Consider the following 27,355-nt stretch of genomic DNA (forward strand, 5'->3'; position numbering starts at 1 on the left):
GGAGTGGACCCTGAAGAAGCTCGAGTGTGGGTGAAGATGACCAAAACACTTTGTACAAAGGTCCCCAAGAGCTCATGGTTAAATGAGAGAAAAACAGAATTTAATCCTTCTCAGTTACAAATAATCTAGCCTAAGCCTACACAGGCAGGAAACAGTGGAGGGAGTTACAATGTCCAGGGTTACAGAGCAGGCTTTGTCATCCGTGAGCTGGGTAGCCTACCTCAGCAAGGCTAATGCCAGTCCCACTGTCTGTTAAGGGAAGGGGAGAGCACCAGTTACAAGGCGTGGCCTACACCACGTCTCACGTTCTTCTCTGGTTTCAAATTGGTTGGCATTGCCCCCAGAGTCCCCAAACCAGCGGAGTTGGCGAGCCCGTTCTTCATGGCTGCAGTACTACTTCGGGACATAAGTCAGGCACTCGTCTCCCTCAGGATACACGGAACAAGGACCTGCAAGCAAACAGAGGCAAGAGAGCTGGGCTCAGGCACGATGGGTCTGATCGTCTCAAACACTGAAGTCCCCTGCCTTACCACCAACTGGCTGTGTGACCATGGGTAAGATAATGATCCTGTCTGATCCTCAACTTCCTCAACCATAAAGACAATACTTGTAAGCCTAATATCACAAACGTGGTACAATTAGTCATGTGTTACATTTACAATGTGCATACAGACATAATTATCATTTTAGATATGTGTGGAATAAAGATACATTATATACAACATACGCATGCGTGAATGAAGTTTTATGATACCGAGATCCCTCACGTGTTTCTTCCCCTTTTATAAAACGCCTCAGCCCTTTACTTGACCACCGAGCCTCCTGATAACAAACACAAATCCAGCTTAATCACCATTTGTAGTATCCTGACATTTTTACTCAAAAACTTAAGGTAGCCACTTAAAAAAAAAAAAAGAAAAGAAAAGAAAAGGACATGGTATGGTATGCCTTGAAAGATGGTTTTAATTAATGGCGTTGGGAATCAGCTGATCAGAGCAGGGCAAGACTTGGGAAATTCCCAGATTGTCAGTCAGGGGCAGGTTTCCCAGATGTGTCACCCACTCCTTCTGCATGTCTTTGGAGACACTTCAGATCACATGCAGTGTGCTTTCCTTGGGCCAACCCTGAAGTACAGAGTGCTGACTGGCATTCCCTCAGTAGTTCCCTCTGGGGCTTCAGGGGAGCCTAAATAGTGAGGATGCCACACAGAGAGGAGGCAGCACAATGCATGACACATGGGCTGTGGCAGGAGCTTCGGACCAGCCACTCAGTACAACCAACACCCGCTGGCTTTCTGAGGTGCACAGTACTCATGGTAACGGGAACATGGTAACTTGATCCTAGGGGAACTGCTACTAGGATTGTGCTGAGCCTGGGGCAGGCACACCTGGATGTATCACTGTGTGGTTCTCTCCTAGGGGTGGGTATCAGGGAAAAGGGCAAATGGCCAAAGCCTTGTGGGAGTCAACAGAGAAACACTGCAAAGTGAACGGCCAGTTGTTCCGTCTCGACCTGACCTAGAGACTCTGGGCTCGGCAACCGGAAGACCTCACCTCTGCCAAAGCCGATCTACTTGGAACCCACAAACCGAGGACTTGACACACGAGCTTGCGCCCTCAGCCTTAGAAGCCCCACTTTGCCTGGTCGGGAAGAAGCTGCTTCTCCTGGCTGACATATGTGGAATGGTGTCGTGCAGCTGAACTTTCTGCAGTGACCCAAACATCTGACTCGATGGGAAATCTGTCCTGATCGACACCCACCTTTGGGACTGCTGAGTGTCTGAAGTGAATCTGGGCCGGCCAAGGAACTGAAACTTTAATTGTACTGAATTTTAAAATCCCTCAACTTAGCCAAGGTGATAACCAATGCCTACCCTATTAGTCAGAACTAAGGGTGGGTGCTTAGCACTTGCAGCTAATCAGCCTAAGCTATTGCCTGAAGCCTAACACCTGGTACTCCTTACAGCCTTGAACTTTCTTTATTGTATGACATGACGTCAGAAAATAGTAAGCTTTCACTCATGCGATTATCGAGAACCCCTGACCTTGTACCAAGCACTGTCTCCCCACGGAATACCAGTTTGCCTTCCTGGCGGATGCTGCCACAGCAGCCAGGATTTCACTCAAGTCTGTGGATTCCAGGCCTGAAGGGGAACAGGGTGTGTGGGAAGGAGAGTGCTGGTGGGTGTAAAGAGCGGCTACAATGAGATTACAATTTCACTGAATTTGAGGCTTGTCCGATCGCCCGGGATAGATGTTTTACAATATATAACCTACTTGGAAGGGGAAAAAAAAAAACCTCTCAGTGCTTGGGAGATAACGCCAAAATTGAAATTGTGACAAGTTCATCCTGGCTTGTGTGAAACAAGATAGCACTTGTCTAAAATCCTTCACAAGCAGGTGCGAGAGCAGGGTGCAGGCTTCGTGGCAGAACCCAGCTACAGTGTAAGGATACAAAGGAGGCCATGAGAATTTCATAAGGGCACAGAGAGGACGCTGAGGAGGGATAAGTTTGAGCCCAATAGTAACGGATGAGCAGATACGGTAGACAGAGACAGACAGGTGAGAGTGAGTTAGGCCACAGAGGCTAGAAACAAGTAGCAGGACTCAAGAGCCAACTGTGACTCATAAACATACAGGAACAGGGCAGCCACCAAGGTTCTGGGTCCAGGTCAACCTTAAGGGCCTGTGTTCCTCACAAAGGAAGGACACGTTATAAGAACTGACACGGCCCGATCTGCATTCTCACAGGGGTGCAGAATGGAACTGTACAAAGGAAGAGTCAAGAAAAAAATGTACCAGAGAACAAAGAGAGAGTACTAGAAAGATGGGCAGGGGTTGACTCTCTAGGCCTGGCTCAAGAATGGTTGCCTACCCCAACGCAGACTGCTGTCCACAAAGCCAAGGGAAGAGGGACTCTGAAAAGGAAGGGGACAGTCATCAATGGCAGAGTCCCCAAGGCAACGGGCTCTGAAAGGGCAGTTTTGTCTTTCTCGGCAATTCAGAACACGATGGAGATGGCCAGCTCTTTTCTCCAATGGGAGAACATGGGGTGGGCGGGGCAAGAGAAAGGACGCTGAAGGCTTGGCTGTCCACCTTTATTCCTTTTGAAAAAAGGAGCAACTATGGGAAGGAAAACTGGAGGAAGGGGCTTTGAGGTTGTGATGAGAGTTAAGGATGCCCTTGGAGTGCAGGGGGAGAGAGAGTCGGACACAGCCGAGTAGCAGAGTGGCTGAGGAGTACTGGGGGGCCTACAGGGATCAGGTTTATGGATAGCCTGGATTAGAGAGCCAGGCAGCCATCCTCTATCTTTTTGACCTTGGTGTTGTGATAAACGGTGCCTCAGAGCAGATGTTGTCATTGTTGACTGCACTGGAGAGTCACCTGTAAGTCCCCTACTTATAGACTCCTCGGAGGAAAATGTCCCAAGATTCCCAGGTAATAAGCAGCAGTTGAATGCTGAGTCCTAAATAAGATGTTTACGCCACCTCCTCTATGGCTCAGAGAACGTCGCCGAAGGAGTGGAGAGAACGCAAGAGCTAGAAGACAAGAGAGAAGGGATCTGCCATCTTCTGGATTCAACATGGCCGCTGCAATCAGGAACTGCGGCTGCCTAAACTGAACCTGAGCAAGACTGGCCTTGTCAACAGTCGGGGTCATAAAAGGAGAAGGGGCTCAGGAGGTCCTGCCCCTCCATGCTGAACTACCGGCAGCGGAAGAGTCATCGTGTCCGGTTGCACACCCACGGCTCAGCCCGCCAGGTTCCAATGGACAGCTCTGAACCCATAGCTCACACAGATGGCCATGGCTAAACGGTGGTGGATCACAGCATGTGAAGAGGGGCTTGTGGGATGGAGAGGACAGTTGATGGGGATAGAAGAGAAGGTGACAGAGGGTGGGGGCTGAGAGTAAACAGAATGCATTGTATACGTGTGCGAAACTGTCGAGGAACAGGCCTAGTTAGTAAGAAAGATTCGCAGCTGATTCCGATGTACATCCAGGACTAAAGCCGTTACCTCAGGAAGGTTAGCTGAAGACACTCTGTCCTGAAGACACAGTCAGCAGGTGAGCTCTCCTGACGCTCGTTTTAACCTATGGAGGGGAAGTCACTGCTACGAGCACCTACTCTAGGGCTGCCTAGTTCTGTTGTTCCTCTTGGACGTGCGTTGCTTTGGAATCTAACAGGTAACTAACTACTCATGGCATCCGCATCCTCACAGCTAAAAGTGCTGCGTGCGTAGCAGGCGCTGAACACAAACTATCAAGCTTTATCCTCAGAACAACCCTAAGGAAAAAAAGCACTCGTCTAATTCAGAGCAGTGAGCCACGGGAAAGTTACATCTTCCTAGCCAGCAGTCCTAATGTGTGAGCCATCTAGGTGTGTACAGCAAGTCTCCTTTCATCTAAATAGGAGTAGAGCCCCACGCACTAGAAATGCTTTCCACTTCCTCCTACGACTTTTGAAAATGTCCAGGTTGGGGTCTGCGGAAAGAGCTCGGAGGTTAAGAGCACTGGTTGCCTTTCTAGGGGACCTGGGTTCAATTCCTGTCGCCCACAGGGTGGGACACTATTGTCCCTGACCCCAGCTCCTGAGGATCTAATGCCCTCTTCTGGCCTCCAAGGGCATTGCACTTGTAGTGCACACATACGTGCAGGCACTCTCACAGGAACAGAAAATAAAAATAAATAACCCTTCGGAAACCGTTACAGTCAAGTCCCTCACTGTGTTTAGCTGAATCCACTGACCACAGATGAGACATAGCACTTCTCCATGTTGTGATCTAAAACCAACCTACCGCTGTTTTATAATGCTCCTTAAATGAGACGTGCCTCAGAGGTTAAGAGCACTGACTGCTCTTCCGGAGGTCCTGAGTTCAATTCCCAGCAGCCACCTGGTGGCTCACGACCATCTGTAATGGGATCTGGTGCCCTCTTCCAGCCTGCAGGCATACATGCAGGCAGGACACTGTATTCATAATAGATAGATAGATAGATAGATAGATAGATAGATAGATAGACAGACAGACAGATCTTTTTTAAAATGCTCCTTAAATGTGGTGAGGCTGCACCACAGTGAACATTCCTGGACCAAGAAGTCTACCAGGAAGGTCAGGTCAAGGTCAAGAGTGAATTCACCACATCTGGAGGAGGCAATCATTTGGCCGGCCAGTGGGTTGTTTGTTTGTAGCGGGCCCTTGAGTCTTTGCAATCTATCCACACTTCCTGGAGAGATGGTGACATAATAAGGCCCAAAATGGATACTAGGGAAGAGTTCTAGGGAAGGCAAGTCAACCTCTTTTGGATGTCGTAAAGTACTTTCCACAGCTTAGTGAATAAATTTATAAACAAATGTGCTAAAAGGTGCATGTTCACAAAGTACACAGAATTTTTTTTTAAAGGTAAAGATCCTCAAAAGTGAATCCAACTTAGAGAACAAGGAAGCCCTGGCTTGGTATCTCACCGTGGGCAGCACCCGAACGTCTTCCCTTCGCTGGCGTTTCTTCAGCGTTCGCCCTGTCCCTTCCGAGACTTCCCAGCGTTTCTTGCTGAGCTACGGATGGCGTCCTGATCTTCCTCCTACCCCTTAGAAAGGAGTCTGGTGACTTGGGTGCTCCTGAGTCATACCCAGTGGCAGCAGACGTGCCAAACCGGGGCTTGGACAGCCTGTAGGAAAGCAATCCTCGTCACACCGCGAGGCCAGGGATGTAGTTCAGCGGCAGGACACCTGCCTATGTTCAGTCTCCAGCATCACCGGAGACTCCCACAAGCCTTGTCCTCTGAGCAAACTGAGCCGTTCTGCCCTTGGATACGGCTGCTGTGGCTCTGGGCTGAGGATTCACACCACTCTGGCTGGACCGGGTGGGCGGCAGCACTGGGTGCTTAGCATCATCAGCTCTTCCTCTGAAACTTGAGCTTGGAGGACAGCTGCTATGGTGGGAAGGGAGTTTTCGTTTTGTGCTTTAATGCACTGTGTGTCCTTTTAATTTTTTTTTATATCGGTCCAATATTGCTTTTTTATTGTCCTAATTTTATGCAGACGAATGCTTGCCTTGCATGTATTAGTGTGCACCATGTGCATGCCTTGTGCCCATGGAGGCCAGAGAGGGTGTTGCACCCCCTGGAACTGCAGTTACAGCTGTTTGAAAGCTGCACATGGATGCTGAGGACAAGTGCGGTTGATGGCTCCAACTGCCAGCCATCTCGCCAAGCCTAGTCTTGCTTCAAACACTAAAGAACAACAGACCTGCGCAGTAGTGGTTCACCCCATGACTCCCAGGACTCAGAAGGCAGAAGCAGGCAGATCGCTGTGAGTTCAAGGCCAGCCTGGTCTACAGAGTGAACTCCAGGACAGCCAGGGCTACACAGAGAGACCCTGTCTTGAAACTGTTCCCCCAACCCCTCAGCTTTACCACTACCACCAAATAGTTAGAAAAGAGATCTGGGCCTGGGACCACGCCTGTAATCCCAGTGCTCAGGAAGCAAGAGAACCGTACGGTCAAAGCTGCCTGAGCTACACACGGAGACCCTTTCTCAAAAAAAAAAAATATATATATATATATAAACGAAATACTAAGCACCATAGAAGTAGTCAAATGGTCCGGGATTTCATACAGGGAGTCTACCCCACCCAGAGCTCACCTCTTGGCAGAAGTGAAGAACTGTAGCAAGGTGTCCCCACGGTTTGGGCCTCCACACTCTTCATTGAGCTCTGGGGGTGGATACTGGTTTATTCCACCTGAAAGTAAAGCATTTTTAAAAAATCAAATCAGACATAAAATCATGAAGAATGTAAAACTCATCAAAATGGAAACAGTGTCCGAGGTGTGCCCAGCATACACCAGACATCTGATCAGCACCACTGGGAGCCCTGCAGTGCGTGGGGACCTTCAGGAAACAAGGGACGCCAAGACTATGGAAGCCAGGGAGGGGGATCAGTGCCGCAAAGCAATGTCTCCTGGACAGGGTAGAACCACTAAACTCACGAACTCACAGCAAGCGTGGCTGCTGGCCAGAAACCTGCATGGGATAAGTCAGTCCACCCCAGCACCGAGGAGAAGGAGGCTGGCTAACCACACGCCTATCTAAGGAGATACTGGCGGTTGGTACTGACCAAGACAAAACCAGCTTTAAGGGCGTGGCCACTGTTAGTCAACCATGCTCCAGCGAGTTCAAGGTCTCTCTTGCACACATGTGTGAGTATGTGCGTGTGTGTTTGTGTGTGTGTGTGTGTGTGTGTGTTAAAAAAATAAAAAACGGCACAAAATAAAATGAGATGCCACTAAAATCACCACCAAAAACACTGCATCAAACTCAAAAAGCCATAAAATTAAAATTAAAAGCAAACTCTAAGCTAAGACGAAATGAAATAAATGCGAAAAAGAGGCAAATTGAACAGTAAGGATAGCAAAAAAAAAAAGTCCATGGTGTAAAATCAAAGACTCATAAAAGGCACTCGAACAAAGCATAAAACAAATGCAAAAATAAATGCAAATAAAGCAATAAAAAAATCGAATCAAAAGCGAGCAAAGCAAAAGCATAAAGTGCAGTCTGTTAGATAAATAATATCCCAACATAAAAGAATACAACAAAATATAAAGCGCAAATCTAATAAAAACCTCAAAAATCACATTAAACAGATGAGAGGAGCGATTGTTTTCGGCTTGCTTCTCCCTCAAAGAATCGCTGAGCTACAAGCCGTTGCTTTCTGCAAAGACCAGGCATCTGCGGCTCAGGGAAAGTAAGCCTATGGCTTCTCCTGTCACAGCTCCCAAGTCACAAAGCTAGGACCAGAACTAGCTCACTGATGAAGCGTCTGTCGCATGAGAAGGTACAAACGCCACGCCTTCTAAGATTTCCATCAGCATCCCTTCATCGCCTGAGCCATGAAGGAGCAGAGGTCCCTCGAGACCCACAGTGGGACGTCATACCCACCAAGGAACTCGCCTTCCAGCATGGAGGGGAAGGAGGCATCGCCCAGACCTCACCGCATACCCTGAGCATGTTTTATTTTTTAATTGCTCACTGGGGACAAACCCTTGGCTTCCCTGTAGGCCACCACTGAAAATCCCCCCCCCCCCGTTTTATTTTAATTGTCACCATTATTATGTTGGGTTGGGGGTACCCTTGGTCCTAGGGCGCTCATGAATTAGGTTCATCTGGGAGTGGGAAGTGAGGCTGCTGGGGCAGGGATGTAGGGGGGAATTCCAGCCCGGGTGCACTGACACAGCCCCCACTCTTTAATCTTCGCCATTGGATTAACTGACTCAGCCTGAAGAGGGAGACCCCCAAGCTCTTGACCTGTCACCCTTGCTTCCTGGGAAGCCTCTGAGGACTTCTGGACTCACGCTGCCAGTTCAACCTGTGCTTTAAAATAATAAGACAAAAACACTCACTGCTTGCTTCCTCTAATGTGCAGGGCTTAGGTCTTAAATGGTGAGTGTGTGTGTGTGTGTGTGTGTGTGTGTGTGTGTGTGTGTGCGTGTGTGTGTGGGTGTGTGTGTGTGTGTGCGTGTGTGTGTGTGTTCACATGCACTCACACACACACGTGCATTGGTGAGAACAGTATGACAGCACATATGTATAAAAATGCCATAATTAGACCATGCTTTGAATGCTGAGTTAATAAGAAAACAGAAGAAAAATAAAGATCTCTACCCTTGTTACTTAAAATGTGCTTATGAATCTGAGACTCTGATGCACGTCTGCAAACCCAGTACTTGGGAGGGTGGAGCAGGAGGATTACAGCCAGTTCAAGGCCATCTTGAACTGTAAAGAAAGACTCTTGTCTCTAAAATCAAATAAAACCCGTGGTCCGTGGGCCAACAGCGTCATTCTGAAGCTGTTGAGAAATCGAGATCCTCAAACCAGACCTCAGAACTAGATCCAAACCTGACCAGGATGCCCAGAGACAGGCGTGTGAGTTAAAATCTGAGAAGCATGGCTATCTATGGCTGGAAAAGAGCAGTTGGTGTGGTGGCAGTGCCCACGCATGCGCACGGAGTCCCTCCATGAACATCTGGCCTTATGATCGGGGAACAGACATCCCGATATTCTCATTTTGATAACTGAAAAAATTTGAGAAGCTGCATGGAAGCCTCGGGCCTCCAAGCCACTGAGTAGGGAGAGCATGACAAGGGACTTGCAGCAGATTGCTGGAAACTGTATCTTGAAACACAGCCATATACAGGTAACAGCTGCTGAGGGAGGGACAGTCAGTTTTCCTTTGTGGTGTGCCCCATGGTAGGTTGCCCATGTTCCTAAAGCAAACGGCCCTGAACCCATGGCCAATTGACAGCACTAAATAAACTCAGTGGAAAAGAGGAGCATGAGGGGGGGTGGAGAAAAATGAGGAGGAAGGGGAGAAGGAGGAAGAGGAGAAAGGAGGAAATGATGAAGTTGGGAGGAGGATGTGGGAGAAGGTTCAGGAAGAGTTGAAACAGTAAGAGTGTTATGATCTAAATAGATTATTTTCCTGTATGAAATTACCAATGAATATAAAAGCTTTCAACTCTCAAGTAAAATAACATTGAAAAATAAAAGCTGTTTTAAAAAGCAAGCATCTAAGCAAAGAAGTGCAGGCCGACAGGAACCATATGTAGATCTCTCCTGAGAGACACAGCCAGAATACAGCAAATACAGAGGCGAATGCCAGCAGCAAACCACTGAACTGAGAACGGGACCCCCAGTTGAAGGAATCAGAGAAAAGACTGGAAGAGCTTGAAGGGGCTCAAGACCCCATATGAACAACAATGCCAAACAACCAGAGCTTCCAGGGACTAAGCCACTACCTAAAGACTATACATGGACTGACCCTGGGCTCCAACCTCATAGGTAGCAATGAATAGCCTAGTAAGAGCACCAGTGGAAGGGGGAAGACCCTGGGTCCTGCAAAGACTGAACCCCAGTGAACGTGATTGTTGGGGGGGGTGGTAATGGGGGAGGATGGGGAGGGAACACCCATAGAGAAGGGAGGGAAAGGGTTAGAGGGATGTTGGCCCGGAAACTGGGAAAGGTAATAAATGAACAAATGAATAACAGATGAAATGTAAATAAGAAATACCCAATTTAATAAAGATGGAGGAAAAAAAAAAAGCAAGCATCTGTAAGTTTCTGCGGCCAACACCACCTAGAATAACCCAGTCCCTACCCACCCCACACACCTACACCCTCACCCACATCCATACCTACCCTCTTTGCCACTCACTTTTTAGAAGGTTCAGGAAGGCCTCCGTGAATCTGCTGGCATAGGCTACCTCTGCCTCTGAGACGCCCTCCAGGCGTAACAGGTGCTGCTCTGAGGGTGCACTGGCCACATTGGCCAGCTCAGCCAGCTCCTGGGCTCCCACTCCTGGGCCCACAGCCAGCACAAATAGTGTGATGCCCTTGCACTTGGCCTCCAGGGACAGAGCCCTTAGCGTCTCTCTGTCCCAGATGCTCGTCTCACTGGCCACGATGGCAAAGAGGACCCGTGACCTTCGAGGCAATATGGCTGCCAGAAGCACTTTTTCCAGCGTCCACTCCAGGGCGTGGCCCAGGGCGGGGGCTCCCTGTAGCAAACCACTTGCAGCCTCCTGAATCTGCCTTTGCATCTGTGTCCGGTGGCCGTGGGAGGTCAGGTGAAAGTACTCAAGCACAGGGTCTTGACCCACACCAGGCCAAAAGCCTGGGGTTGTGTGTGTCAACAGGGCCACGCGTGCCCCGTGCCAGGATGTGCCAGGCTGTGCAGCCACCTGCAGGTCCTTGAGCACTGAATCCACGAGCCTCAAAGCCCCAAGGTATATGTCCCTGCTGACACCCTGGGAGCTGTCCACCAGGAAGACCAAGTCCATGTCCAACTCCTGAGGCCTGGGAGATTCCAGCCGGCACCCGGGGGCTGGTCGGCACTTGTCTAGCAAGGAAATAAGGAGGGGCGGGGGGGAAAGTCAAGAGTTAAGCCAGGCAACCTTTCTTTCCATGCAGAAAGCACTTCTTGCCTCATGGTGGACACCTGTCCTCAATGCTGCCCGGGAAGAAATGGGTTAAGACAGCAATCTGACAGTTTAAAAAGAGGTGTCCATTTTTTCAGAAGACAGTATTGAAGCTGACTGCACATTCTCCAATACTGCAGGCATGTCAAGACTATTGATATTGCAAACGCATATCAGGGTCTTCCAGTGTGTCAGGCCACCTCTGTAGCTACCCTGGGATACATGTTGCCTGCTGGGCCAGGTTGGAGATGCCCGCTAGGTCTTCTGGATTCCTAGTTTCTCGTTTATTAGTATTGTTTCCTCTCCCTAAAAAAGAACTAGCGATGAACTGTCAAGTAAGTTTACATGGACGTGCATACACTTGGGCATCCTACCAGGGTTTCAGGAACCCATCCATGAGACAACCCTTCCATTTGAGAAAGCACACATTGACAGCTAGAGCTAACAGTGACTTAGCAACCAGATAAGACTGGCATTTTATGCTTATATTTTTATAAAAGCAATGTTGGTGGTTTTAAAGTGACTTCTTGGTCAGGAGGTCAGAGATCTCAAGCTGGTTCAGCCTTACAGGTATATGGAATCGTCCCCCCACCCCATTTCCTTTTTTTTTTTTTTTAATGTGGATTCTGGTTTGGTAAGGCTGAGACAGAGCTCGGAGTTTTGACATGGATGTACACTCAGCCTTTCTGCCAATATTTTAGGAACCCACCCACGAGATAAACCCTTTCATTAAGAACTGGTGGTCAGCTGGTGTTAAGTTGGAGCCACAGTCCTCCAAGGGATTTCTAGAGTATGCAGGGGCAGGGAGGGTGACAGCATTATTTTCATAACCTCTACCGAAATGAAAACTAACATTTCCTCCCGTTACACACAAAGGCAAAGAATCATGTATGATAGTTGGGGCACAGATCAGTATTAAATGTATTCATCCTTGCCATGAAGTTATCAGATGTTGACTAGAGCTTGTTGATACACCGATTTTAAGCTCATGATGTGTTGACTAACAAGTGTCCTGCATAGATAGGATATTAAGCCTTAAAAAATAGGATGTTCTATCATTTTTGAGCAAAGTAAAAGGTCGCTATGCTAAGTGAACAAACATAGCACCAGGAGAGAAAGCCACATGACATCACCATTGTAAAGCACAATGTCCTGTGAGCAACAGGATCCTCATTAAGAGTCCTTTCAAGAGACCCTCAGACTGGGCCTGCTGACAGACTGACAACCCCTCATAAAGGGAAGGATAAGGAGGAGGGGCAGATCCTCCTCTGAGATCCCAGCCACTCCTTCCTGCTCCTCCCAGATTCTGTCTTAACCACCTGTGGCCTCCTGGTCTCTGGGAGCACTAATGTATACAGAAGGTAGACGGCCAACTGATGGGGGAGGGGCTCCATCTGTGCCAGTGCCCCCTGCCGGGATGTGCCAGGCTGTGCCACCACCTCCAGGTTCTTGAGCACTGAACCCACTAGCCGCAAAGCCCCAAGGTATATGTCCCTGCTGACACTTTTGGATGAGACTTTTCAAAGGTGTGACAACTTTGGGGACACTCATACCCCTGGAAGCAACCCCTCTTCACCTACCCAAGCTGGATGTTAATGGACACACACAGTGGTGTGCCAATGGTGTCCTCTCTGGGGGAATAGGCATATGGTTTTTATCTTCTCAGAGAAACGCTCAGGAGACACTCACTTCTGGTGTGAGATCTAAAATGAACCTGGCTGCGTGGTTCTATCCAGGTTCATCTCTTACTCAGCACGTGACCTTGAGCAAAGGAACTTGTCTCTTCCCACCTCCATGCGTCAGACATATGGAAGATAACAACATCCATCTTATCTTCCAGGCCAGCGGCAGGAGAAATGGCTCAGTGGTTAGGAGCCCACACCGCCCTCGAGCCCGAGTCCTATTCCCAGGGCCCACACACAGCGGCTCACAACCACCTGCAACGCTAGCTCCAGGGAAAATCTGACACCACTGACCTCTAGGACACACATACGCTTAATTTAAAAATATTAAAAATGCACTTGGCTTTGGTGTTTACATTTTAAAAAAAAAATGAGTTCATATGTGTAGTGCTCAGAACAAGCCTAATGCACAGTAAGGTCTCAAGGAACACTCATGAGGTTAGTTTTCTACAGAAGAGGAACTGGGGTTCAAGGAAAGACCATTGTGCCCCAGGAGACAGTGTGTGTGACTGTATCTTCTTAGCCACAGCATGGTCCACACATAGCCGTTCCTGAACCTGCCTTCTCTCTCCCGCCAGTGATTGACCATCTCCTTGTGGGAGTTCAACCACTCTGGCCTGGGTTCTCAGTTAGCAAGGCTGGTTCACCTCGGTGGGCATGCATGAGGATGCCTCCCAGGCAGGCACGCATGCGTTTCTGCAGAGAGTGCTGGCTGACACAAGCTGGTGAGCAGCGGTGGAGCTAAACAGGACGGATCTCACGACCAACCGGAAGTAGATCCCTAATCTAGGATCCAGGACTCTACTCTTAGTTCAGTGACCACCCATCACACAAAGTAACGCTAAAGGATGATGCTCACACGCTCACACACATACGGGAACTCTGAAGCACTGAACAGAATGTATCAGAGGATGCCAAAGGGGACAGGGAAGGGGGGCACTGTGGGGCACAACAATCACTTGACTCATGAGGAGTCACGTATCCTCTGGTCTGTGGTCACCCAGGAATGTAGTGTTTGTGTCTCTCAGAATAATGCCGATTTCCTAAGAAAAACTGAAAATCTGCATTTAATAAGAATTCCCAGATTCTAACACACTGTGCTTGCCAAGCTAATGAGTGTCCAAAGGGCAGGTCTAGCCTGTGGCTGGCAATTTACTCATCCAGTCTCAAGCCCTCGGTTGGATTAGAAGCGCTGTCCTAGCTCTTACCGTAGCAGAGAGTACAGCTGACCAGGCGTTCCACATCCTGCTGGTGCTCCGTCTCCCAGGTAAACAAGTGAAAGGCGTTGCGTCCATCCACCTAGTTCAAACATACGCACACAAATTCATGACCAGATGGCTCAAATTCCAAGTCATTGTCTTTGTGGCTTTTGAGGAAATACCCAGTTACATAAATAAATATGTAGACATAGTTTGACATTGTGCAACACAATGTAGGGTCCTAGCTCTAAAGGGACATATACTGTGTATGAAGGAGGACGTTTTGTAATGTTCAGAGGAAAAGAGGTAGACACCGTAAAGGAAGTACCTGTAGAATATTCCTGGTGATCGGGGCCGGGGCATAATAACTAGCAGGTAAGAAGGAAGAGTTCATTGGTGAATGGGGAAATCTCTTTCATATACCTCTCTGATCATGATTAGTATAATAACTAACAACAAGGATTAAAGACAAAATGTGAATAATAACAGCAAATACAACAAGGTCCCTAGAACACCTTCGAGGTGTCTTCTTAGAGGCACAGCCAGACTACATTTCCCAGCCTCCTTTGCAATGAGTTCCTACCAATGACTGTGGCTTGGTTAATGGAATGTAGGTAAAAATGATTCACGTCACTCCAGGGCATGCATTGTATTTCCTTGCTCCCTCTCCTACCTTCGCCAGCTAGATTTAAAGGATGGAGAAGAAAGGGGCTTGATCCCCCTAAAGTATAATGGGACCACTGCTAGAAAAAGCCAGGGTCCTGAAGTGAATATACAGAAGAACATGCCCTGCCCCACCATTTTACTAAGGACTACATTCACATCACGGCATTCAGGCTGGGGATGAATGGTTCCACAGTTAGCCATGCCTGACTAACACTGTTCCTGAGACTTCTACCTCATGATGAAAGCTAGAAATGCTCTCCAGTTCTTCCTCTCAAACACTGAGGTGGGGTCTGCAAATCTGCAGGGGTCTAAACTTATTCAGGTTCATCTTTTTATCCTCTCCCTATCAAAGCACAAAAGGTGGAGCCCCACTGAGGGTCTGCTCCTCCCCCTTCATGCTCCTGGCCAGAAACAAGCCAACTCTTAGCACTCCTCTAGGTAGTAAGGTGGCCAGACCATGAGGATGTCCTGCGAGCTCTCAGGAAGACAGACCATCAAAGGCGACTCTGGAAAAGAACTTTCTGTGCCATAGACTCTTTACAGAGTTCATTGCTCTCTCTGTCACTGCCTTTCAAAGCCAACTCACTTGAAGGAAACATCTTAATGAGGAAAGAAATATGAAGAATTGACATCTGTTTATAGTACTGTAACACAGAGACCAAAAACAAAAGGATGAAAATCTGAGAAAGGCAAAATCGCATCCTCTCTCATTCTTCACAGGGCAAGAACATCAAGTTGTAAAGAGGCCGACCAGTAGCTACTATCAAAAGTCCTCCCCACAAGCCATATAGAGGACAGAAATGTGACAGGGCCATGCCTTCACTTGTGGAAAGACAGACAGAAGATCTGCAAGAATGAAAGGATTCTGATAGACGGATATGTTTTAGGAACTCAGGAAGAAGAGAGTCATTTCAAGGGAAGGTGTTGATGAAGGCAATGACATTTGTCACTTTTCAGAGCATGAGGAGAGGAATTTAACAGGCAAAGCAGTAGTGGTAGCCTTCTAGTGTGAGGGATAGCTTGTACCAAGACTCAGAGCTGGACAATGGCTTCCTAGCTGAACTCTACTCACTGGTCCATGTCTTGTGCACCAGAGAATGCCCACCTCCAATGTGCAGATGTTCCACATATCTCAGCCGTGGGGCTCCATGACACATGGGAGACACTAACACAGTCTTCTTGAGAACAGAGTTGCTAACATTCATCAATCAAATCTCCTCCAAATGGCCAACAGATCTAAGCACGGACTAGCCAAATGTACCCAATTTATCACTCCAGATTAAACCGTTGTAAACAGGAATATGGCATGTTGTCATCTTACTGGAAGTCACGAGAGGAGATTTCAAAGCTTTTGGGACCAGGATCCAGAGTAGCGAGCCAGGAGAAATGAGAAGCCGGGAGAACCCTGAGAGCATTACCGAAGCCTTGTAGGGATATGTTAAATTGGTATACAACCATTTTTACATCTCAGAAAGTATGGCTGAAGCTATATATAAAAGACAACCTTTAAATGAAGTTTTAAAGTAATGAAATACTTCAGACAAATGTAGACATTCACCCTACATCTGTACAAATCCATGCTCCTCCATTTTAGAGGTAGCTCCAGGGGAAAGTTCTAGGCCAAGCGTTTAGATCGTAGAGAATCTGGGTTATAATCTTTGATCTGCCCTTTATGGCAATGCAGCTGCAGAGAGATATCTGCCTTCAGTTTCCTTGGGAACAGTTTTAGGATAGAAGTAGGGCCCGGTCCTAAGTTACTGTCATCTGTGTCCACATCTGTTCAGGACAATACATGAGGCCCTATGCTGTGAGCATCTCAGAGGCCAAATTCAATCAAAATTTGACTTAGATATACAAGCTTCACTTTTTAACTTTTCTTGGAAACAATAATTTCAGGATCCAACTTGACGCCTGCACTCTCCTTGCAAAATAATTGTGGTAACAAAGAACAAAATGCATCGGGAGTCCACAGGGAAGCTATGACTTGCCGCAGATACATCTGTACGGGGTTTTATTAATAACTTTCCATGGCTTTGGCCTTAGGCCTGCCAGCACAGCCATTGCCAGTGAAGGGCCGGGGAGGGAGTTTCCTGAGAAAACTCAAGCAGAAGCAGAGAGAGAATGTGTGATGGTCACCAGTGTGAGGAGAGAATACTAAGCCCATTGCTTCCTGCTGAGAATGTATCCACATCAAAGCAGGGAAACTGGAGGACCTCAAAGGCAAGCTGAAATCAACCATCACTAGAATCTGCACCTTTGAAGTCCTTACAACCCTAAACATCCAGTCATGTTTGCCCCAGTGGGGAGGCACAGTCAACAGAGCCAACAGCAGCCCCAGAAATGCAAGTCCCCCTTAGGGTTATGGTTAAAGTGGGATTCCTGACTCTGCCACAGAAAAGGATTTCAGGACAAGTTAGAATGATTAAGTATTTAGAGAGAATACAGGAAAGTGATAGAAATAGTCCCAAGGCCCCGGGTGTGGGGTTCCTGAGAGAGGGAACTGCTTTGGTATCTTTACCCTTAGAGAACTGTGTCCACTCCTCCAAGGATGTAATCTACAACAAGAATTAAAGGTTAAGCCATTGACCCTTTCTCAGACTTCTGGCTAAGACTGAGTGTAAACATTAAGCAAATCTTAAAAATTTAAATGAGATTTAAAGTCTGTTTAAGTTGGTGTACTTAGTTTTCTTACCTTGGAGAGTTTCCTAATGTGGGCTGAGAGACAGCTCAGTCACAGAGTGGTTTCTCTGTAAGCATGAGAGCAGAGTCTAATTCCCCAGAACCCACAGGGAAAAAGAAAAGAGCATAGTTGGCCCAGACTTATGATCCCAGCACTTGGAGGCAAGGACAAACTGATCCCTGGGGCTCAACAGCCAGCTAGGCTAGCTTACTAGGCAAATTCCAAGCTTATAAGAGACCCTGCCTCACAAGAAAAGGTGAGTGACACCTGAGGATTGGCCAAGGTTATCCTCATACACACGAACCTGCATGTACACAACAGACACACACACACACACACACACACACACACACACACACACACACACAGGGAGAGAGAGAGAGAGAGAGAGAGAGAGAGAGAGAGAATTTCCTTCTGTGAATAAAATTATAAGGTGGTTTAATGTGGTGAAATGTATTGTTTAAGATTTAAGAATAAGGGGCTAGGGGCTCGAGACCCCATATGAACAACAATGCCAAGCAACCAGAGCTCCCAGGGACTAAGCCACTACCCAAAGACTATACATGGACTGACCCTGGGCTCCAACCTCCTAGGTAGCAATGAATAGCCTAGTAAGAGCACCAGTGGAAGGGGAAGCCCTTGGTCCGGCCAAGACTGAACCCCCCCAGTAAAGGTGATTGTTGGGGGGAGGTGGTGATGGGGGGAGGATGGGGAAGGGAACACCCATAGAGAAGGGGAAGGGGAAGGGTTAGAGGGATGTTGGTCCGGAAACTGGGAAGGGGAATAACAATAGAAATGTAAATAAGAAATACCCAAGTTAATAAAGATGGAGAAAAAAAAAGAATAAGGGGCTAGGAAGATGGCTCAGTAGGTAAGGGTGCTTACCATGCAAGCATGAGGACCTGAGTTCAAATCCCCAAGAATCATGGGAAAAAAGAAAAACAGAGTAGCCACACGACACACTCCTGTTCCCCCAGTGTCGCGATGAGCCAGAGGTAAGAGGATCTCTCAGGCTGGCTGCTTGTCAGCTACCTCCAGGTTCCAAGAGAGACCCTGTCTCAAAGGAATAAAGAAGAGAGTGACAGAGAAGGACACTCAATGTCTTCTTTTGACTGTGAGTGCTCTCACCCACATGGGCATAGGTAGTGAGAATTTTGGTTTCCTTAAAAACATAGAAATATTATAAGACCAGGTTCTAATTTTAATCCCAGGTATGGGATATTGGGTTGCTTCAGACTATCCACAGCAGCTGACTATGATTTGCCTCATGCTCTAGCAGGGGCATGACTTTGCCAGCTGCACAGTTTCTGTGGTTGTGTAATGTTTGAAATTCTGGGATCTCTTCAGAGGGAGATATAAATGCTAGGGCCCTGAGAGGCGTGGGTTGGTGGTTGGTTGCTGTTGGTTGTGGCTTATTAAGTAGTCATGTACAAAGAAGAAACAACAAGAAGAAATTAGAGCTCCTAATGTTGAAGTTCAAACTTGCCACAAGGAACTTGGCACCCCTAATGAGCAGGAAGTAGTTTAAGGATACTGATGCCCCCTTCCTCTCTTTTTTTCTGTCCTATCTAGTGTTAGAGAGTTGAAAAGGTAGCAGAAAGAAGAAACCACAAAGTAGCCAAAGTGTCTGGCTACAGGAATATACTACACACACACACACACACACACACACACACACACAGAGAGAGAGAGAGAGAGAGAGAGAGAGAGAGAGAGAGAGATTGATTTAGGGATAAGAGATAAATGCTGATAGAGTGAATTCAAATTTACAAACATCCTGACCCCAAATAGGCATAGTTTGTTCATTCATTGTAATGTTCTCATTTGAAATGTCTTGTTTTAAGGAAACAGAAATGATTTCTGTAGACACTTGCGGTTTGACCAGTTGTGTGGAAGTTTCCTGACGCTTACTCTCTAGATCCCAGGCTGAGGGGAAAGGCAAACTAGATCCCAGGCTGAGGGGCTCCCTTCCGTTTCACGTCACCTCTGATGTTTCCTTTATTTCCATCCCAACTTAGTGGTTAAGACAGGCAGAGACTACACACACCCGTGGGTTTGCACGGACGTTCTTTGCTGGCAGAACGTCTCAAGAACAACACTCAAACCTCACCGCATCCTACCCGCCCCATACTAAAGACCTTCCCATGAACCCTCGTCTTGGAGACTCCCAGGCTTTAACTTAAGGCTTCAGCTGTTGTGCACAGCTGCCAGAGGCCAAACGCAAATGTTCATTCCTGGGACTGAGATGGGGGAGGCTCTTGGCCTGAAAAAACAAAAACAGACTGGGAGGGTAGAAGCAAGTCCTAGGGAGGGAGGTTTACCTTGGAAAGGGTTGGAGCTGACTAGACTCTAAGGAGTTTACAAACTATCTGGCACTGAGCTGGGGTAAGGGCTCGGAAAAGAGGAAGAAACGGTGGGAGTGAGAACGTTAAGAGGCCAGAGGAAGAGAGAAAGGACACAGCCACCATCTACCCTGTGGCTGGCCTGAGGAGCTTGGATAGAGCTTTGGCTCCTCTAAACGATCATAGTGCCACCGAAGGCAACCCAGCAACCCACTCTCGCTGTACTCCCTAGAAACACTAAGAGTCAAAACTCGGATAAGATGTGATGGTTTGTATGTTGGGCCCAGGGAGTGGCACTATTTGGAGACGTGGCCTTGTTGGAGAAAGAGTGTTCTATGAATGTGGACTTGACCCTCTTCTCTTAGCAGTCTTTAAATGAAAATGTAGACACCTCTGCTCCTCCTGCACCATGTCTGCCTGGAGGCTGCCATGCTCCTGTCTTGATAATAATGGACTGAACCTCTGAGCCTGTAAGCCAGCCCTATTAAATGTTGTCCTTTATAAGAGTTGCTTTAGTCACGGTGTCTGTTCACAGCAGTAAAATCCTAACTAAGACAAGAAGTTGGTACTAGGGCCTCAGGTGTTGCTGTGATAGGCCTGACCACACTTTTGTTTGGGAAAAAAAATGTGAATTTGAGGACTTTGGATTTGGAAAGAAGTGGAGTGCTTTAAGCGGAGCATAATGGGCCATCCTAGTAGGAATATGGAAGATTTCATTGTGAGAGTGCTTTGAACTGTGGAAGCCTAGCTCTTAAGGCTTCAAAGGAGAAGAATTTTAATATGTGGCCACATTTTGGTGAAGAAAGTGGCTGCTTTTTGCCCTTTTGTGAAGAGTCTTCCTGAGGCTAAGATAAGGAGACTCAGATTAATTGCACTGACAAAGGAAGTCCCAGAAATGCCCATCATAGACTTTGTTCTCTGGTCAGGTCTCAGGAAGAGCATTTTAAACAAGCATAGAAAGCTGAGAGAGGAAAAATATAAACATACGGTTCGAGTATTAAAGGAGCACCAGGAAGTGGAATGGAGCTGAATCCTGTGTTCAAGGAGATAAACAGATTAAGGAAGTGGTGACTTTGTGGCAAGATCCCAACCGGCTAAGCTTATTGTTTATGTGTTTGCCATTGAACAGGAAATAGTTATATCATATTAGGCATTATTATTACTGAGTTATGGTTTTTACTTGAACTCTTCATCTGGAATAAACTACAATCCAGAAATGAAAGACGGGGCCTCTTGATCTGGATCTTGAGACATAGTGGCCCTGAAAAGCTTAGGCTCTGGTAAAATGGTACACTCCTTTAATTCCAGGGACAGAAGCAAGTAGATCTCTGAGTTCAAGGCCGGCCTGGTACACAGAAAGTTCTAAGTAAAACTTAAATCCAGTTGTGGTGGCCCACATCTTTAATCCTAGCACTAAGGAGACAGGTATGCAGATCTCTGAGTTCAAAGTCAATCTAAAGAGCAAGTTCTAGGACAGCCAAGCTTAGGCAGGGAAGGAGTTGGAAAACAGAAAGCTGGTGTTAGTGTTATAGAACAAGGGAGACGGCCATGTTTCAGCTCAAGCAAGCAAGAGAACTTGGTCATAAGGCTCTGGCTTTAAGAGTCAAACACAGAAGGGACTACTGGGACAATTGATGCCAGTTATCTGGAGCTAAGAAATTAGTGATGATATAATAGCATCACTGAGGTGAAATCTGGGAAGTATTTTCTGAGAACACAAAGAAGCTGTGTTCCAGAAATAGCCCAGGTTGTACCACCTGCTACAGCTGTACTTGGTAATGTGTAAGAGTCACCCAGGTGGTACTGGTTTTAAAGGTGTGAAGGGGTCATGGAGAGCAGCTGAGGCTTGGCATTGTGAGAGGCCATGGAAGGCCATTGGTAAAGGTGCAGCCTCATTGCAGTTGATATCTCAGGACTGAAGGGGCCACACAAAGCAGTTGAGGCTTGGCACCATGAAAAGAGCCTACGAGAGGCTATTGGTGAAGCCTAGTTGCTGTGGAAAACCCCAGTATACTGGAAATGCCAGTGTCATGGGGTGATCAACAAGAATAGCAACAGCAGTGGAGTGGAGTCGGCCAGAGCCTAGAGTGCTACAGAGGGCAGGGCTGAAGATGTGACACAAATCTTTTAGAAGAGCCCAGATCATGTGTGGATCCCAGACATTGTGCAAGAAGCTATAAAGTTGAAGTTGCTTTGGAAACCCCAAGATGTTCAAGATGCCAGAGCCGTGGGATAGTTGCTGAGGAAAGCTACTAACAGGGAATGAAACCAGCTCAAGCGAAAGAACTTTGTTGCAGTCAACAAAGATGGGAAGGAGCTGGAGATCTGAAGACCTCTTTGACATCAGACATGGAGATGCAGAGTTTGGAGTTTGCCCAGCCGGTTTCCTAACTTGCTTTGGGGATTACAGTTAAGTGATTGATTGGATGGATATCAGAAGAGACTTTGAACTTTGGACTTTTAACATGGTTGGGACTGCTACAGACACTGAGGACTTTTGAAGTTGGACTAAATGTATTTTTGCATTATGCTATGTTTGAACAGCTTATGGGGGCCAAGGAGTGCAATGTGATGGTTTGTATGTCTACTCCAGGGAATGGCACTATTAGGAGGTGTGGCCTTGTTGGAGTAGGTATGGCCTTGTTGGAGGAAGTGTGTCCTATGGGTGTGGGCTTGACCCTCTTCCTAGCTGCCTGGAAACCAGTCTTCTCGTAGCAGCCTTCAGATGAAGATGTAGAACTCTCAGCTCCTCCTGCACCAATCCTGCTGGGATGCTACCATGTTCCTGCCTTGATGATAATGGACTGAACCTCTGAACCTGTAAGCCAGCCCCAATTAAACGTAGTCCTCATAAGAGTTGCCTTGGTCATGGTGTCTCTTCACAGCAGTAAAACCCTAAGACACTACAGTGAGAAAGAGGGACTTGGGAACATGCCGTCTCAGGATGCAAATTCCCGGACTATGTGGCTTAGAAGAAGGCATTTCTTCCTCTTGCCTTCGTTCATTTCATCTGAGCAATGTAGGTTATCATTTGTAACTGGTAGGACAGTCGTGAGGGTCAGACAGCCCTTGTGATGGTTAGATTTATGTATCAACCTTACATAAACTGTAATCGCCTCAGAAGACGGTCTTAATACAGAATCATCTGCGCTGACTTGGTCTGCAGGCATGTCCGTGGGGGAGCATCTTAACTAAGTTAATGGATATGGGAAGATTCAGCCTACTGTGGGCATGAGTGCCACCATTCCCTAGACAGGGAGTCCTCTATAAGAGTAGAGAATTTAAAAATAGTATCTAGAGCTAGGGACATAGCTCAAGGCCACGCAAGCTTGGGGGTTTTTGATCCCCAGCTCCCATGTGAAAGGCTGGGCATAATGGTATGGAGTGAGTTTGTAATCCCAGAGCTAGAAAGAACAAGACAGGTGGATCCCTCTGTCTCCCTAACCAGCCATCTTAGCCCAAGAGAAGAGCTTCAGTTCCCAGTGTGAGACCACGTGGGCAAAACCAGGGTGGACAACTCTGGATGAACTACATCCATGGTTGACTGCTGGCCTCCACATACACAAAACGAATGTCTTTATATGACTTTCACAAATTCTAAAATTACATCAAAATTGAACTCTCTCTCTCTCTCTCTCTCTCTCTCTCTCTCTCTCACACACACACACACACACACACACACACACACACACACACACACAGCAGCAGTTTCTTTATCTTCTACAGCTGATGATGTATGAAGGGAGAGGACTTCTGTGACTGCGGACCTTCCAGTCTTTGGATTTGCTAAGGAGTAAAACTAGGACCCCTAATATTACTATAGAGATAAAATACCCTAAAAGAGAGAAAGGACTGAGAACCTGAGAACCTGGAAGGTCTCTGTTTTAGTGTTTTTAACTTTTGACTTCAAAGCCTTGGGGCTCTTGAGAGCTCCAGACCTTGAACACTCACTTAACTGCTGTGTCTCAGTGTCATTGTCTGAAGAACAGGCTCATCATACTGCCTATCTCATTGGGTTCTGAGGATTAAGTGAATCAATAAAGGCTTGGAACGGTGGCTGGATCAATAAACATGAGCTATCTTCCTAGGCGACATTTCAAGGGAATCTGTGCGAGGCTTTTCGGAGAGAAAAATGAAATCCAGAGCCTTGCACTTTCTCTCTAACGCTCAGCTTCTTTGCTCTAAGAAGATAATCAGATGAAGACTTGCATCTTGAGGCGTTAAGACCTCGATGACAAAGGGATCGGGCATGGGGGTGGGTTCAGGCGCAATAACGCCATTTCATTTAGGACTGAAACAACTCCGTGGATAAGGAGAAGAACTTTCCAATAGGCGTGGCACTCTCCAAGTGTGATTAATCAGCTAAGAAGTTAGCGTACCTGTTTGTGTCATCCTTTCACCTTGAGCTACCATCATTCGCCCAGAGGTTGATATGGGGATTGTTCTGAAAATTACAATAACTCAGAGGTGAAACACAAAAACGCCTTACACGCGTCAGCCAGCCTTTGGGCAACGCATTCAGAAGACGAATCACAAGATAAACCCCACTGCCAGTACTAGATTGCCCTCGAGTGAAGAATAAAGAGCGAGGGAAAGCTGCGGTGTACCCACTGGAGAAGAACAAGGGCTGAGGGGCCCTGAAGACGCCGTTGTCACTTTGACGATGTCTCTCCTTGCCAGTGTCACCAGCAGCAAGGTCGTCCGTCACATCTGAGCTGACAAGCACCGTTTAGCATCTTTTCTAAACCATTAAATTTTCTCAATGCCGAGCTGTCTCCCTGCACGCAGCCCGGGGCAAGAGCATGTCCACAGGATGGAGAGGAGGGAGGCTAAAGAGACAGCACGGAGTGTCGAGAGTCTTCAAGCTGGCAACTTCACCCCACAGAGCATTTCCTGCTTTCACCCTGAAGCACGCCCACCGTGAAGAGGTGAGCAGGCCATGACTAAGGATGAACCTACCAACCAGAAGCAAACACTAGCTGTCCAGCAGCCTGTCAGAGAGCAGCACAGGGCTGCATTCAGGGGGAGGTGACTGCACATGGTGTCGCTTTCTAAATGTCAGGGGCTGAGGAATACATGTGTTGATAGTTATACCTGGATAGGAGCTTACTTAACACGGCAGCACAGTGCGTGTCTAAGAATCAACGCATAAGCTTGTGACGGCTTGCAAACTGCCAGGAAGGATGGGCAGCCATCTCAGGTTAAGAAACAAAGAGAAAACGAAGAGATGGATGGATGGATGGACACTGGGGCAGTTGCCTAGCATGTGCGAAGTCCTGGATTTGATCCTAGCCCCGCATAAACCGAGGAAAGACGCGTATGCCTGTAATCCTAACACTTGGGAGGTAGAGGCAGGGGGATCAGAAATTTATAGTCACTGTTGGCTACGTAGCAAGTTCAAGACCAACCTGGGCTATGCAAGACACTGTCTCCAAACAACCAAACCAAACTAAACTAAAACAACAAACTACCTGAACCGCAAAAGGCACAGAGAGGGGCATCTGTAGCTCAAATCGTTAGCTTTATACTCTGCCTTTATCAAAGCATTCTGAAAATTACTGAGATCTTCCCCCAGAGGCCTGCCCTGTCCAGACATCCCAGGCCAGAAGGATGCAGCAAGAACAAGAAAGAACTCCATCCATCTCTTGGTTTTCTCTTTGTTCTTCCACCTGAGATGGCTGCCCATCCTTCCGGGCAGTTAGCAAGCCGTCACAAGCTTATGCATTGATTCTTAGACACGCGCACTGCGTGTCAACCAAATTTCTCACCTAGCCGTTCTGCTGCACAATTCTATCTCAAGAGAAAATGAAGTGGTCTGGTGCAGCTGAATCCATTAGTTATGAAGGAGACCCAGGTGACATATCCATTTCTCCAGGTCAGAAATGGTCAAGTGTCGGCAATGTCACGTGGCTACACACGGTGGAAGAAAATCAACCTTCAGTTTGATGAACTGTCCCAGAAACTCTGTGAGCAGGTATTGCATAGGTTTTAGTTAGAAAACTTTAGAGACTAGACATCGGGACAACTCCTAGTTTCTACGCACATTGAAACCACACTGACATAAGGGGCAACGTACCCATGCACACAACACGGATGAGCAAGACTGGACATGTTGGCTGGAAGAAGTCAGATACAAAATACTAGCTTATTCCATTTATATCAAGACTCAGAATACACAAGAGTTAACTGCTTGTGATCAAAGTCAGTGGGGTAGTTACCGTGGGCTGTACGGCTTGGTAAGAAACAAGGAAAGAATTTATAAACACCAAAGGTGCTCTAAATCTTAAATCACATCCTGGTCATAGAGGAGTCAAATAGGTAAGAATCCATCTGGGCTTGCTCTGTCAGCAAAGTGCTTGCCGTGTAAGCACAAAGACCTGAGTTCTGATCCTCAGTAACTAGGTAAAAATCCAGATAATGGCACAAGCCTGTAATCCCAGCACTGCAGATACGGAGTCAGGAGAATAGTGGGGTTAGCTGGCCAGCCAGCCTAGCCTACTGAGCAAACTCCAGGACAGTGAGAGCCCCTGTCTCAAATCACAAGGTAATTAGCTTCTGAGGAATGACAGCCAAGGTCGAGCTCTGGCTTTTACATGTATGCCTATGTATACACACGTGTGTGTGTGTGTGTGTGTGTGTGTGTGTGTGTGTATGTGTGTGTGTGACACAATCCATTCATGTGTGTGCTTTAAAAGCAAAGCATTTTTCCATGTTGTTAAAAGGGCACATAAGGTTATGTGCAGGTAAGAGGAAGGAGGAGGAGGAGGAGGAGGAAGCCAAAGTGGATAATCTCGGGTGTTAGTTTAGCATACTGTAATGCACAAGCTTAATGGCAGATTGTAGTCTGCTGCTAACTACAAAAATATCCTTACCTTCTCTAAGCCTTGATTTTCTTGCAGTGGAGAGAACCAAGGCCTAACTAATAGAGCTTTGGGGGCATTACATGCAACAACATCTGTGAGGCCCTTAACACAGTTCATGTGCTTCCTAAGAGCCTGTTAGGTCTCTAGTAGCTCTGTCAAGAGTGTCCATACTGAGACTCCCTCGTCTCTCCCATATTCAGAAATTTCTGGAGAATTCTTCCCCTGAACCACTCTTACTATTCATGTGATCCCTGGTAGAGGAGTAAAAACCAGACTAACTCCAGGACCTCTTCCCATGAGGCCTTGCACCCCTTCCCATGAGGCCTTGCACCTCTTCCCATGAGGCCTTGCACCCCTTCCCATGAGGCCTTGCACCTCTTCCCATGAGGCCTTGCACCTCTTCCCATCATCCCTCCCCACACCTCACATACCAGCAGGGCATCTGGGAGGTTGTGGTCCTCTGTGAAGGTCACTACTGCTGTGACAATGTCTGCTGCATGGAGCTCCAGCATGGCTGTATTGACAGAGGTTGTGTCATAGTTCCTACCCACCTGGAAGAACACGGCTACCTTCCTCACCAAAAACCCTGAGCGTACACGTTTGAATACATGTCTAGCCACAAACTTCATGGTGGCCCCAAGGTTCCGGAACCCAGATGACCTTTCCAGGGGGATTTTCCTGACAGCCTGTAGAAGGGCAGCTTTTCCCCGATGGTCTGACAAGCGCACTAGATAATCTGTCCTCATGTTGTAGGAAACAATGGCCACCCGAGCACCAGCGGGACAGTTGCTTTCACTCATTTCCAGATTCATCAACAGAGATAATAAAATGTTTCTCATCCTCTCAAAGTCTGACTGGGAGACGTCGTTGGACATGTCCAAGGCAAAGACCACTTCCGTCGGGAATGCTGGGCATCTGGAAATACCTTGACACAGGGATACACAGACTTGAGATGTC

The 27,355-nt window shown here is 47.3% G+C and overlaps 1 protein-coding gene across 1 annotated transcript in view; it reads right to left on the reverse strand.

Annotated features, from left to right (window-relative positions):
• Window positions 1–5,425: 5,425 nt before the first annotated feature.
• LOC116906918 (collagen alpha-4(VI) chain-like) overlaps window positions 5,426–27,355 on the reverse strand; it is a 95,331-nt gene continuing 73,401 nt past the window's right edge. Inside the window, exons 31-35 of the mRNA XM_032909842.1 lie at window positions 26,830–27,323; window positions 13,857–13,947; window positions 10,204–10,887; window positions 6,639–6,735; window positions 5,426–5,663 (exon numbers count right to left, since the gene is read on the reverse strand). Of these exons, the coding sequence (XP_032765733.1) occupies window positions 5,426–5,663; window positions 6,639–6,735; window positions 10,204–10,887; window positions 13,857–13,947; window positions 26,830–27,323 (1,604 nt within the window). The remainder of the gene's footprint in view (window positions 5,664–6,638; window positions 6,736–10,203; window positions 10,888–13,856; window positions 13,948–26,829; window positions 27,324–27,355) is intronic.

Source organism: Rattus rattus, chromosome 8 (genome assembly GCF_011064425.1).
Source record: "Rattus rattus isolate New Zealand chromosome 8, Rrattus_CSIRO_v1, whole genome shotgun sequence".
In the NCBI taxonomy this organism is placed as follows: Eukaryota; Metazoa; Chordata; class Mammalia; order Rodentia; family Muridae; genus Rattus; species Rattus rattus.